Source organism: Drosophila subobscura, chromosome J (assembly GCF_008121235.1).
Source record: "Drosophila subobscura isolate 14011-0131.10 chromosome J, UCBerk_Dsub_1.0, whole genome shotgun sequence".
NCBI classification, from domain to species: Eukaryota; Metazoa; Arthropoda; class Insecta; order Diptera; family Drosophilidae; genus Drosophila; species Drosophila subobscura.
Genome location: NC_048532.1, coordinates 11,180,109 through 11,194,495, shown reverse-complemented (window position 1 = coordinate 11,194,495; position 14,387 = coordinate 11,180,109). Strand labels below are relative to the sequence as shown.

Below are 14,387 nucleotides of genomic sequence, written 5' to 3'. Positions count from 1 at the left end.
TTTTTCACACGATTTTTCACAAATTTTCTTTTTATGCACCCAAGACAAGCAATATTAGGGATGGGAGTAAAATGAAAACGATACGCCGCAGATATCGGTATGCTATCGCATTATATGCTATCGTTTTGAGTCAGCTGTGTAAAATGTAATAAAAATGTATTTTTTATTAAAACATTTGATTACATTGTTGTGCATTATTCATCTAATATCACTCAAGTGATAAAATCACAAAAAAAGTTTAAAATAAAGATATTTCTGATTAATTTTTGGTAATAATAAACGGAGTAATTATTAGGCGACCGAAAGCCTTAGACAGCTTGACGGTCGAATTCTGGTTCATCAATATAAAAATGATTGTTGCCAGTTATTCCTTCGCTGCACTCGAAATTCAGACAGAGCATCTTTAGGGGATATTCTGGCGGTAGCTATACACGGAGAAATGTGTGTTCACTCTTTAGAAATAGCATTCTTCATCGACTTGCAATACTTACTCTGTTCATTATGTCGTGCCTGATGTCGGTGGCAGCTGCGTACAAGTGCAGAGGCTGAGCTAGACGCTTTGCCAGACTCTCCAATGTGTCCAGGACAAAGGAGTCTGTTATGCCAAGGCAGTAACAAATGTTTAAATACCGAAGCTGATCATTCCTGGCCACCAGAATCGAAAGCTTCTGTTCACCAATTTCTCGGGCGCACTGAAATGAGAGGCACTCCAGTTGGTTGAGTCTCGCCAAATGATGTACACAGCTGTCGTCGCGGGGCTTGCAGACAAGCCATTTAAGCGACTTCAAGGCACTGATATGTTGGGCATGCTCCTCGTTGATCCAGCGTTTCCGATGGAGTATGAGGTACTCCAACTGCGAATGACAGCTGCTGGCCAATGCTTTAAAGAAGCGCCCTTTCAGCTCTTCCGGGCAGTATATTTGCAAGTACTTTAAATTGGAGAACTGCGACAGGGTTGTAAGATCAGCATCGCAGTCGTTGAACGATAGCTTCTCTAGCTGGCGACAAACTGAAGCCAAATACCTGAGAGAGCTGGTGGTCAGGAAACGCTTGGCGTTGCGCAGCTGAAGACTCTGCAGATTGCTCATGGGTTTGATCATTGCTGTGAACTCCGAGGCGGTTATCTCGTCATACATCGAGAGCTCCACCAGATTTCTAAAGTGTACCACTTCTTGCACTGCCGACAGAAGAGAGAGAACAATCTTTGTAACACTTTTATTATTAGATTTCTTATTAGACTTCTTACGCTCGCGACGCTCGAAACTTTCCAGGCCCAGACTTGTTATGTGTGGCAGGCGCATCTGCATAGCTTTTATCAAGTCCTTGCTCGTGCTCTTGTAGTTGCGAACGTGCACTTTTCTCAGCGAAGTGATTTTTAATAAATAGGGCTGTGTCCTGGCCACCGTCGCGTTGTTGATCGTTATACTCTCCAGTCGGTAGCAGTACTTGCTGATCATAGGCAGTAGTTGAAGCGGATGATCGTCGTCGAAGTACGATTGGATGCTCCTAATATTGCCACCGCACAGCCACAGAAACGTTTGCCAATCTTCTAGGGTTCTCAGATTCGTGTCCCGGTCAATAACTTCGTTGAAATGATGGCGGTGCAGTTGGACGAAGGCGTCCCGAAATCCGCAACAGCACCGAGCCAGGTGCAGCTGGTCCTCCAAGCTCAGTAGCTTGAAAATAAACAGTACACAGCTGCGGTTCAGGTCGGAAAAGTTAGTAATACGAGCCATTATCTTGTTTTTGTCATCTTAATTAATGTAATTTCCTTTATTGACTTATTTGGTATTTTCGATACCGTTGTCATGCCATTTGATATCGTTATTGAAATTCGATATCGGTCGATAGATATGCCACATCTCTAGGAAAAATGCGAATGGCCATTGAAAGAAGAAGCAGTGAAAGGGAGGAATTTCAACAAATTACTGAGGAAAAAGACAAGAAAGCATAAAAAACGAGCTGCATGTGTGCTTTGGCAAGTGCATAACTCCTTACGACACATAGCCAAGAGTCACCAGAGCCAGCCTGCTGCGCAAACCACACAACAGGCAACACAGTCAACACAAAAATATAAACAGCACAGTTTAGATGATGAGCAGCAGAACGGACACGGACGGTTCCTCAATCAGATTCAGCGATCACACACTGGACAAGGCCACCAAGGCCAAGGTGACGTTGGAGAATTACTACAGCAACTTGGTGACACAATACGGCGAGCGTAAGCAGCGCCTGGCCAAATTGGAGGCCCAGCTGAAGGACGAAAGTCTAACAGAGTCGCAACGTCAGGAGAAACGCTTACAGCATGCGCAAAAAGAGACGGAATATTTGCGTCTCAAGCGATTACGTCTCGGTGTCGAGGATTTTGAGGCGTTGAAAGTCATCGGTCGCGGTGCATTCGGTGAGGTGCGTTTGGTGCAAAAAAAGGACACGGGACATGTCTACGCCATGAAGGTGCTACGCAAAGCTGATATGCTCGAGAAAGAACAAGTGGCGCATGTACGGGCCGAGCGTGATGTTCTTGTTGAGGCCGATCATCAGTGGGTGGTCAAGATGTACTATAGTTTTCAGGTGAGTGCATAAGTACCAGCAGCAGTCAGTCAGTCAGTCAGTCGTAAAAGCAACAATAGGAAGGGGGCGGTACAAAATACAAAAGAAAACGGGAGAAAATCAATAAACCAATACAAGTGCAACTGGCAAAATGGCAAAAGCAGCGCCCTTGCTAATCATATGGTCTTTGTTTTTGTTCCGCTTCATCTTCCTCTTCTTGATGAAAGCTCAAAGCCACAGGCGAACGTGCCTACAGTGTACCAGATTATTATTAGATTAAAGCCAAGTCCTCTATTGGGGCGCGTCGCAGCACACATTTATCCCCATACAAATATTAACTTTATTTGTATTATTTTCTTTTTGGTTTTTGACTGCAGGACCAGGTAAATTTATATTTGATAATGGAGTTTTTGCCTGGCGGGGACATGATGACGCTGTTGATGAAAAAGGACACACTATCCGAGGAGGGCACACAGTTCTATATCAGTGAGACGGCGCTGGCGATCGACTCGATACACAAACTCGGTTTCATACACAGGGACATCAAGCCGGACAATTTGCTGCTCGATGCGCGAGGGCATCTCAAGGTAAGGCGTAGGCGTAGGCGTAGGCGTGAGCACTCAGTCCCTAGTCCACTTGAAAACTAAACCTCATTTGTCTCATTCGTCTCATCCAGCTCTCCGATTTCGGACTCTGCACTGGACTGAAGAAGTCGCATCGAACAGACTTTTATCGGGACTTGTCGCAAGCGAAACCATCAGATTTCATTGGCACCTGTGCAAGGTGAGGCAACAGCAACAGCAGCTGCCATTGGTTTCCAGTTTAGTAATATTTCCGATCCTCTTGCAGTCCCATGGACTCAAAGCGGCGTGCCGAGTCGTGGAAACGAAATCGACGTGCCCTTGCCTACAGCACAGTTGGAACGCCGGATTATATTGCGCCCGAAGTGTTTCTGCAGACTGGTTATGGACCAGCCTGCGATTGGTGGTCGCTGGGCGTCATCATGTATGAAATGCTAATGGGCTATCCACCCTTCTGCTCAGATAATCCGCAGGACACATACCGCAAGGTAATGAACTGGCGCGAGACCCTTATCTTTCCGCCAGAGATCCCCATATCGGAGGAGGCAAAGGAGACGATCATCAAATTCTGCTGTGAGGCGGATCGCCGGTTGGGCTCACAGCGTGGACTGGAAGACCTGAAGTCGGTGCCGTTCTTTCGCGGAGTCGACTGGGAACACATACGGGAGCGACCAGCGGCCATACCCGTTGAGGTGCGCTCCATTGATGATACGTCCAATTTCGATGAATTTCCCGATGTCTCGCTGGAGATACGTAAGATTGATCGTAATCCCCCCGATTGAAGGTTCTTGTGAGTGAATTATTCCACATCTCCTTTTCAGCATCAGCGCCTATACCGCAGGGCGGTGAGATTGCCAAGGATTGGGTCTTTATCAACTACACGTACAAGCGATTCGAAGTGCGAAATCTGGAGTGAAGCAGGACACGTAGCTGGAGCAGGAGCAAAATCGGTCGCATCTTCAAGGTTGCCTTTGCCGCACTTTGCCACCCACACTCGTATTTTCACCACCATAGCCGTCGTCTCCGTCGCCGTCGTCGTCGTCGTCTCTCTAAAATCATCCACCACCAAGAGCAAAAGCATTCTCCACGCTAAGCAAAAACTTAATTTTCCTTTTTGAATATCTTACCTACATGTGTATTTAAATACTAGCTAACATTTGTGATTCCAAAACGAAAAGAAAGTGAAGATAGCGAGATCTAACGATTGTGTGTTGTATGTAAAAATGTTTTGCTTAAAGCGTTACCCGCGCACCCCCTGCACCCTGCAGTGGCAGTGGCCGACTGGGCATCTCTCAAATTAAGTTAAAACCATACCATAGTCCATAGTCCTCCCATGTCCTTCCATTTGAGCGTTGCGTTTGTAAGCAAAAGCGCAAAAGTCAATGTTTGAGCCACTTAGGGACCCATTTGGCAATTTCCGTATACCTCTTATTTACATTACTTCGTTGCCCACAACATCTTTTTATTTAGCCAATTGAGAAATGTTATAAAATTTAGCCACGTTATTTATATACATATGTATATGCATGTACGTAGATACATACGAGATATGTTTTGTATCAATTTCGAATGAAAAAATCACTTTATAATTATTAAAACATGCAAAAGCAGAAACATTTTTGAAACAAAACACACACAAATTAGTTACTAATGCCACACACAACAACCCATATATATGTAGATATATGTATGTATCGGTTTCGTTCTATGTACACAAAAACCCCACTCCCACACTGACCCCCAGACCCCAAGCGCCTCTGTAGAAAGAAAAACAACATATTTTAGACATTCGATTGTAGCTCTTTTCCTCCGGTGGAATTCGTTCTGCGTTCTATGTAATTCTCGTAATGGTAGTTCCAGAGCTAAAGTGAAAAATACCAAGTTACTGCTGGTCGAAAAACGCAAATACATAACGTAAATGCATAAATTATATTTGGAATTATATAGTACATATATACATACATATATATATTGTATATATAATTGCAAAACACAACACCCAACCCAACTCAAACCCCGAGCAGTTGCGCAAAAGCAAAAGCAAACTTTAAGTAATTGATAAACATACAAGTTTTAAGATTTTATTTTTGGTAATAGAAATACAATAAAAATAAGCGAGTAATGATAACATTGATAATAATGCAACACCAGCAACATGAACGCAATAATAATAAATGAAAAATGTGCATAATAGTACCAACTAACAATAAATCCACATTTTATGTGGCTCTATCGTCAATCAGATTACATTAGCTGCTCGATTATCTTGCGAAAGTAAAATTCATGGCTGCTGTCAATTTCGCCCCCATAGTATTTGGAATTTAATTTGATCCAATCAGTCCAGTTTTCCTTGACTAGTATAATCACATTCTGCTCACACATGAGCTCTTCTCGGCCGACACCAAATCGGTTTTTCTTGCTATCGGTTAGAGCGTAGTGATAACAGCTTATATTGTGGTAGCCCCTTCCCCGTTCTTTGAGTATGTCATAATGTCGACTGTGTCACGGTTGAGTTCGTATGTATCATTGTAGGGTAGAATACACAGATCAAAGCGATTTACCGGTATTACTAACCATCCAAGAGTATTACCCAAATTATTGATTTTCAATTCGGACTTATGCGGAAATGAATGTCCCAGACATTTGGCAATGAATGCGACGTACCACCACGGGCAGTTCCAGCTGTAATGGGTTTCGTACCATGAGACAGGTATATCAGCCGCCTTACTGGCAATATTCATTGAGACTCCCAGGATCTGGTGGTGGTTCGATTGATCCACTACCCTGTTAACCCCTTGACAGGGGATAACGAATCCTCCTGTTATGGTTCTCCATTGGAATGCCAATTGGCATTCAAAATCCAAACAATCTAATCTTCCCATTCGGTTATGCATGAAAATGGTTTCTCCCAGCTCGGCAGCTGCCCAGTTGGTCAGTCCTAACACTAAACTTCCATACGTGAGGGCTGTTTGGATAATATACCTTGCCGTAAGGTTAGGTTGGGGCCCCATATCGTAGACGCCACAGGCCATCATTATTCTAATCGATGGGTCCAATGTACGAAGAGCATACTGAACCGTGCCCACTTTATTTTTTTCCGGAATTGGGCGGTGAGAATCATCTGTACTGATACCGACAGATCCAAAGGCAAAATATCCGAGCGGATCCGTGCGCCAGTGTTTGTGATTCTCCAGCATCTCAGTTAGAGCTTCTGCCGATAGGCTTATCAAATCCACTAGTTCATGTTCGCCCATTTTAAATTTACTGTTGAAGCAATAAGGTGCGGAAATGCGATCAGCCTCAATTGTCCCTCCATTCTGATAGGATGTGTTGGGTCCCGGAATGATGCCGTAGCCATTATATTTGCTTGTCGCCAAAACAGCACACTTCAATAGCGTTTTCTGGAGCTCTACTGCGTTTGCAAAACAGCTCACCAATTTATGAAGAGCGTAAGACACTTCACCTTCGCTCATCTTAGGCACCCCTTCGGATGCGGTACGTCCCAGATAGGCATGGACCATCGCTGCAAAGTTATGCTCCCCCTGCCGCTTCGCCGAGATTCCGCTGCAAATTTCATAGTCACCGTCGAAGACAAAGGCAAGGCAATCGACAACCACCAGGCAGATGTGTTTATAATTGCCTGGTATAAGTACCGTAGCGGCTCTGGGCATAAATTTGGCTTTCAGCTTGATATCTGAGGAGGCTTCAGATCTAGGGTATCTGCCGCTTAAAGTCGACTCGATGAGGACAGAATGGTTCCACCACTCTGTTGTGGTGAAGGATAGAATGTAGGGAATTAGCCACGACTGTCCCTGCCATCCTAAATGGACTGGAACGTAAGTAATGGGATAGACTATCTCACCATCGACGTCTTTTATAGAAGCACAGTCGTGTTTACAGGACATAATTGCAACATATTCGGATAGTGTCCTGACGTACAGGTGGCTCGTTCCTTCCTGGGTACCAATCTGAACACCTTCACTTTGTTCCACGGCTGGGGTCCACACGGTCTTGATTGAGTCAATTTCTGTGTTTAACGCAATGTTTTGAGCGCAATCCGATGACCATGCCAAAATGTTCGGGTCAGTGGCTATGATGTTAAGCATGTAAAGTCTAGCAATGACTGCTTCATCTGCTTCGGTAAAGCGCCTGCTGTTTGAAGCCTTTAAAGTGTCAAGTGCGAGATGCCACTGGATCCTTTGATCTCCAAAGAACTCTTCGTTATCTTCGCCATCAAAGGAATTCCACAATTGGTGGATTGTCAGCCGCCCAAGTGCCGAAAGTTTACTTTCGGGCGTATCGTATGCTTCCAAGCCTCGGACGGACACATTCACTGCGGGCATGGTGTCAGATATAGCTGAAACTTCTCCGACATCAACTTGATACGGTAGTAATAGGTCTGGCCACGAGAGGGGCGCGGGCCATGGCAAAATTGATGATCTATCAGTGCAAGCAATTTTGGGGTCTGCGAAAACAGTTTACTTATCACACGTAGAACCTCTGGTTGCGAGCCTCCCTCTTCTTTTGCCTGTTGCATTTTGTTTATCTGCAGAGTTGAGTACTGAGGAATTAAGCTTAAAAAATTCACTCTTCTTTTGGCTACACTCGATTAACGATTAACGATTACCGATTATTGCAATAAGTAACCCAACCGGTAGAGGTATTCTTGAAAGTGTTTTTCATTTGCGAAGGCAGCCCCAGCGTCCACTATCGACCAACTATGTATAGCGCCAGGCTTATTTATTCATCATAATTCCTATTGGCATGGAAAGACACGCCAGCTGGCTCTCGGCTTTGTGATCACCCCGTAGATGATAGCATCGTGGTATATGTACATATACATATGTACATACATATGCTGTTTTCTCGTCTTATTAGCCACACACCAGGATTTGTGCACACACGCACAAACTTTGTATTATCAAAAAGGAACAACACAAGGTAAGCTTTGCACATTTAAAATTTAAATGTATGTATTTTTATATTTTGTATACCCTTCTGCCGGTCGTCTCAGTTGTCAGCGCTTCTTGTGTGACTTTCTGCCAGGTTTTAGTTTTACGGTGATATGAGTAATATGATCGATCGGGTCTGCAATAAATTTTTCTGAAATTCAAACTGTAAATTTCATTGCATCTGCGTGTGAGCTGGAATTCGAATATACATTTATCTAGCTGTTGTCTAAAGCTATCTTTATATATATGTATGTGTTTTTTTCTTGTTTGTATGTATGTTTGAATGTATTAGCATATGGTTTGGGACTATAGACTATAAGAATGGTGTTGCATCAGCTGAAGGCTGAGCTGCGGGTCACGTGACGTGACCTGACGGCACGAAACTTTACAATCGAGAAAACCCTACGAGACACATATATACACAACTAACTAACTGTAATTATTATTTTATTTTGTTAATGTTTTACATTTTGGTTATTGTGAGAGGGGCTGGTGTGGCGTGGCGTGGCGTGGCTTGGGGTGGGGGTTTGGGTTTGGGTCTAGGTCTAGTTTTAAGGATAATATGGATAGAGGATGGTGAGTAGTTTAAATTTCATTTTCTGATACTGACAGCTATTTTTTGTTTGAAATCTTTATTGGATCCTTGTAACGGGCAGTAGTATCCATTAAATTATAATAGTAAAATGTTAAAAGTTTAACTATGTTCTTAGAGTCTAATGAAAAATGGATACATAGACGAATATGTACTCGTTTTGTAATTTCAGAATTTCAGAATTTGTGTCATCTCTTGTTTCTCTTCAATCAATGCAAAAGAATCAACCATCTGTGTGGGACTCGGTTTGGGATTCACTTCCAGTTTCGTGTTCAGTGTGTTCGGTGTGTGTGATGGGATGGGAAGGTATGGGATGGGATTGGTTTGGATTAGGTGACTCTCCCTGTTGGTTATGCTATGCGCCTTGCAACTATTACTAAATTTAATTAAATTTAAATTGAATTACAAGTAATCTGTTTAGGTTTTTGTTACGTTACGTCAAAATGTAGCTTAATTAATTTTCTACGCCTTTGCACTTGCTTTGATTTTTGCTTGCTACGTTACTCTCTCGTTTTTAATTAATTATATTTTTGTTGTTCTTTTTTGTTTTGTTTTTTTTTGTATTTATTTTGTATTTTTGTTGGCTTGCCCTACGTTCAATAGTAAAATGTATATATATGTATATATATATATTATTATATATATATATTTATATAGTTATATGTACGTTAAGAATTACATTAATGTAGGACATAAGTCTAAAAGGATAGAGGCTTGCTAATGGGCTTTAAAGATGAGGGTGGGAGTGGGGAAATGGGAAAGGGTCACTAGGGAGCTACAGGAAAAGGGGGAACTTTGTATATTCGTATTATTAGTAGTAAAATTTGTATGTACAGTTCGTTAGGTTGCTTAGGACTGATCATCGATCAACAGCATCACCTGCTGCGTTGTCGCTTGCGGATTCCTTGTGCACTCCACCTGATGAGCATTCCAATCCTTGCGCTGGCAGAACTCCGAGCAGTACGGCGTCTTTCGGCATAGCGAGCATTCGGCCAATGCCTCGCGGTTACAGTTGGCGCACTAGTCGATTAATTAATTCAATTAAATTATTAGATTACATTGGGGGTAAATTCGAATTTACCTTTTTGGCCGATATGATCTCATTGCCGTGCAGGGAGCCAGATATATTTGGATCATCGATGTCCGCGTGAACCTGTACACGCATCGCACTAACCGCCGCATCGCGCTCCTTTTGCAAAACCTCGATGCGTCGCTCGTAGTTCTGCTTCATTTCATTGAGCAGACGCTTAAAGTCGTTGGTTGCCTTCACCATGGTGCAGTAGACATGCTCGATGTTCTTCATCGATTGACTGTTGTCCAGGACGGCAATGGAGGCCCCATCATTGATGTTAACCACGAACGTTTCACGGCCGTAGTCATTGCCCATTTGCGATTGGTCAACTAGCTCGGTGGAGGTGTCCAGGCTGTCGTTTAGTGCCGCCCATGGCTCATCCTTAGACGTTATGTTTTCCTCGGCCAAAAACATATTCTCATCCACAACGCTTGAGGTTGCCGCCACAGCAGCAGCCGCATTGGCGGCCGCCATATCTATATTGTTGTTGGCGCTGTTGCCGCTCGTATTGTTGTTATTGTTGTTAGTGTTGCTATTATTATTATTGTTGCTATGATGGGTATTACGCTTGCGCTTGGGACCAGGCTCCATATCGAGATCCGTTTGATTCCGCTTTCGCCGCTTATACGGCGTGAATAGACGTACAGGGCCGGACGCTAAATTTCAATCAGAATTGATTTAAAAATGCTTTTTTCTCGACCCTAAATGTGGTACAGTGAACCCGCCGCCACACTGCTCACCACCGAATCCTTTTATTTGAACAATCTATAGAGCTGTAGTGGCGGTGCCAATCAAGTTGTGTGTGGCGAGTTCACTGTTCACTTGTTAAGGTCTTAATGGATGGACCGAGGTGCTGGGGACCAGGGTTATAGTTTTTGTTCGTCTCACCTGACTCACCTGCTTCACCGTCGCAGCAGACGGTGCAGCTGCAGTTGGTTGCATGGGGCGTGAGTGTGCCCTCGTCGATGAGCGATTGCAGCGACTTGCCACCGTACTTGATGGAGCGCTTCCAGTCTTTGCTCGAGCCCCGGCCGCACACATGCTCGAACTCGCTGGGTGTGTGCCACTTCTCCTTGTACTTGACGCAGCGACCACGGCCGCCAGATCCCAGTTTGCTGCGATAGAGTTCGGCGCAGGTGGTTTTACAACGGATCTGGAAGACCTCCATGTGTTGCGTTGATGTGTTCTCTGCCCAGCCGGTGGAGCCCGTTGCTTGGGCACCACCACCTGCATGCTCGAGGACAAGGCTGTCCTCGCTGGGGGCCCTGCTCCCAGAGCCGTCATGATTCAGTCCAAGAGTGTTGGTGGCATTTGTATTGGTTCCAGCACTGTTGGAGCCCCCTCCTCCGCCGGTGGCTTGTGTCTGCTGCTGCTGCTGCTGCTGGATGACGATCGTCTTGAGGTCGTTGCCCATGCTAACCGTGCCGCCGGACAGGTAGCCATTGTTGTCGACGCACAGCATCGGCTTAAAGTGGGGGAGCTGATCGGGCGTAATCACATTAAAGGTGGTGCCGGTTATCATTGATCCGATTGGCAGCGAAACTGGCACTGAGACAACACCGCCGCCTCCTCCTGCTCCACCTCCGGAGCCGCTACCGCTGTTGTCGTTTGAGGAGGATGTGACCATGCGAACCTTAGAATCCAACTGCATTACCATAGCGCACATATTCCAATATTCCAACGTTCGTCACATGAATGTGGTTAAGTGTCCAATTGCCAATTGTCGTATTTGTGTTTTGCGATCCGTGTAGTTTTATTTCAAGCGATGCGATGCGATTTCCCAAGGAATCAGAGAGGAAAATTCGAATGTAAGTAAACAACACAGCATGGGAAAAATGAAAATCGGTATACACAACAATTTGCGCCACAAAATCTGTTGGCTTGGGGAGGGGGTGCGGGAACGGGAGCGTGAGCGGGTGGTATGTACTGTATAGCGGCGTTCTGTGGGGGTTGGGATTGGTTTGCCCAGTGGGCCGATTGCTCCGCTTGGAGCAGGCCAACCCCAACCCCACTCCCACTCTTCCCACTTCCACACATGCACGCACACATGGACACAGTTTCCACTACTGCGCAGAGCAGAGCAGAGCCAGTGGCAGTGGCAGTGGCAGAGCGCGAGGAGCCAGAACCAGAGTCAGAGTGAACCATATTCGGATTCGGAGTGATATGCACAGCCACAACCACAGCCACGGCCACATCGACATCGACATCCACCCTTACCGCCAAGAGGCAACATTTTGTTTCTGTTTCATTACCTGATGGTGATGATGATGATGGTGATGGCCCGGGCTTTCTAATATCACCTCTTCTTTCACAACATCGCGCACATCGTCGGCCAAGTCTTTCACTTCACGTATCCTGCTTATGTGCAGCTCAGTAGAATCGACCTGTTCCATTATTGGTGTGCCACTACCGCACTGAATTCACTTTCACTTGTTCTATCACTAATATTTCCGCTTTTATTTCTTAAAATTAACTCATCGAATTGCTGCAAATTGCAATTGGACGTCTGTTGTGGTTGGTGCTGTTGCTGTTGCGCCTGCAGTTTGTGTTTCCCGCGCACACCATTTACAATTTACATGTGCATTTTGTGGCATTCGCGTCAACGATACATTTTCTTCTATTTACAGTTTACAATATATTACAATTTACATTTTGTAAGCTAAAAACTTTAAAAAATCTCTTAAAGTTGATATCCTCCTCTTCTTCCGCATGATAGAGTTGTCATGTTGACCGAAAACGTCAGCAGGGTTGTCACGCGCATGGCGAATCGTGGAAACATGGTCACACAGATTGTGATTTTAACTGTGGCGCTGATGATTTGTGATAAAACTGATATCCAATATATAGCGTAACTTCCATAAAATATTGGAAAATCGAACTATTGATTGTATAACGAGATATCTAGTTGGATTAGGAATGTATTGGGCCAAAACTTAGTTCTTCCCAGTTGGATGGCACATGTCCATCGCGTTATTGATCTATCGGTGTATTGGTCACACTATAGTAATAAAATGGTAAATAAATGATAAATTATTATACACAAAAATCGAAAATACCTATTTTACAGGCCGATGTGGATGTCTTTATTAGCAATTACACCCTTGTTGATCCCGAAATTTACCAGCTATGGATCGAAGGGTTTTCCTGTGAGTTTTCATTTTAACTTATTCTGTGTTGTGCTGTGTTGTGATAACCATTGTAATATATGTATTCATTGTGATGATTATAGCAAGCGAAGCCGTCTCCTACTTGAAACAGAAGGGTTTTGGCCATTCCATGGGAGCACCAAGCGACTTGATTGCTTCCGATGTCCTGGACCACTACCGCACCTATTCGCTGATAGAATTATATCTGCACGCGCCCACCAAGCTGATGGAACAGTCTTGCTTTCAACTAGAGCCGCATATGCGTGACTTGATCACGGAGAAATATTATTCCATCGACGATGTTGTAGCACGTGAAATACTGGGCAAAAAACTGACTTCGCGCTACCGCAAGGACTTGGATGAAGTGGCCGAGAAGACTTGCGTCAAGCTGAAGTCCTGCCGGTATGTTGATTTAGCACACCAAACATGATTATCGCCACAATTTCATGCTAACTATGACACCTATTAACAGCCGTCAGTTCGACAACGTTAAGCGCATATTCAAAGCTGTGGAGGAGATGCCCGGAACGCTGACCAACAACATAAAGCAGCACTTCTTTATATCCAACGATTTGGCAAAGTATGAGGTTCCTGCAACCAGCTTAAACTCAGTTTAATGTTAAATACTAATTTCTTATGCAGAAAGTATGCATGCATCGTGTTCCTGGCCTGCTTGCGCTTTGAAACGACCAAAAAGAAGTTGCAATATTTAAGTTTCAGTGATTTATTGACCTGCTCACACTCAATTATGATCTATTGGACATACACGTACCAGGCAGGTTGAATCACCATCATTAATACTCACTTGAGCTGTCTACATTTTGTATTTCGTATTTTTAGCACACTGGCCCCGAGTACTACGACACTGAAATGGACAAAGAGTTCCTCCTAGATCTGCGTGAATTGCGCTGCCTGCTGGATAAAGAAAAGGAGATAAAACAGTAGGATTAAAAGCCAGCAATTATCTGATTATATTTTATGTTTGTCTTGTTTTACAGCCTCGTCTGCCTGCGCCTTAAGCCTGTCCTCCTTGACCGTGCCTTTCATGAGTTGGACGGAAACTTTCGGTGAGGATGTTGTTTTGCTTAAAAGTGCAGGTCGTATAATGGTTGGTCGCTTTATAGCTCATATTGGCGCGCCTTGATCACAATCGCCTGTAATCTTCATCGCAATCGGGAACTGCGCGATCTTTTCGTTGATCTCTGTGATAAACTGATAGATCCCTGGCGTCAGAACGGCTGGAACCGAGAGCAAGTTAATAAATTTCTATCATCCATCACACAGAGCGTTCTGGATTTGGAAATTTCAAGGTGATTTATGTTTTGATGTTTAATTAGCACTACAATAACTAAGTATTGTTTTCTACAGAGATCAGGAGACTCGATGCCTTTGGGATCGTTACATGCAGGTCATTACTATATGCCTGGATAAAATGTACCATATTTAACTTTACCTAGACTTCATGTTATGTAAAAATGTTCGTTTGAAACCATA

The 14,387-nt window shown here is 44.1% G+C and overlaps 4 protein-coding genes across 5 annotated transcripts; 2 read left to right on the top strand and 2 right to left on the bottom strand.

Moving 5' to 3' along the window:
- Positions 1–187: 187 nt before the first annotated feature.
- Positions 188–1,814, bottom strand: LOC117894405. Its single transcript, XM_034801417.1, has 3 exons — positions 1,247–1,814; positions 492–1,177; positions 188–425 (listed from the first exon to the last, which is right to left on the bottom strand). Exons 1-3 carry the CDS (start codon positions 1,734–1,736, stop codon positions 309–311), a joined length of 1,293 nt encoding a protein of 430 aa, XP_034657308.1. The 5' UTR covers positions 1,737–1,814; the 3' UTR covers positions 188–308.
- A 52-nt stretch (positions 1,815–1,866) lies between these two features.
- LOC117894404 (serine/threonine-protein kinase tricorner) lies at positions 1,867–4,332 on the top strand. Its single transcript, XM_034801416.1, has 5 exons — positions 1,867–2,571; positions 2,928–3,137; positions 3,227–3,333; positions 3,400–3,884; positions 3,953–4,332. The coding sequence occupies exons 1-5, from the start codon at positions 2,092–2,094 to the stop codon at positions 4,045–4,047; spliced, it is 1,377 nt and encodes a 458-aa protein (XP_034657307.1). The 5' UTR covers positions 1,867–2,091; the 3' UTR covers positions 4,048–4,332.
- A 4,904-nt stretch (positions 4,333–9,236) lies between these two features.
- LOC117894817 (deformed epidermal autoregulatory factor 1) lies at positions 9,237–12,472 on the bottom strand. Of its 2 annotated transcripts, none has more exons than XM_034802059.1 (4): positions 12,000–12,472; positions 10,645–11,392; positions 9,757–10,403; positions 9,237–9,695 (listed from the first exon to the last, which is right to left on the bottom strand). In XM_034802059.1, the coding sequence occupies exons 1-4, from the start codon at positions 12,138–12,140 to the stop codon at positions 9,525–9,527; spliced, it is 1,707 nt and encodes a 568-aa protein (XP_034657950.1). In that variant the 5' UTR covers positions 12,141–12,472; the 3' UTR covers positions 9,237–9,524. The 2 variants fall into 2 exon arrangements, with proteins under 2 accessions (XP_034657950.1, XP_034657949.1); XM_034802058.1 differs by having other exon boundaries at positions 10,636–11,392; positions 12,000–12,471.
- A 154-nt stretch (positions 12,473–12,626) lies between these two features.
- On the top strand, positions 12,627–14,387 carry LOC117894824 (acidic fibroblast growth factor intracellular-binding protein). The gene is made up of 9 exons (XM_034802071.1): positions 12,627–12,761; positions 12,815–12,893; positions 12,977–13,295; positions 13,366–13,473; positions 13,536–13,668; positions 13,734–13,834; positions 13,892–13,960; positions 14,018–14,203; positions 14,262–14,387. The coding sequence occupies exons 1-9, from the start codon at positions 12,699–12,701 to the stop codon at positions 14,338–14,340; spliced, it is 1,137 nt and encodes a 378-aa protein (XP_034657962.1). The 5' UTR covers positions 12,627–12,698; the 3' UTR covers positions 14,341–14,387.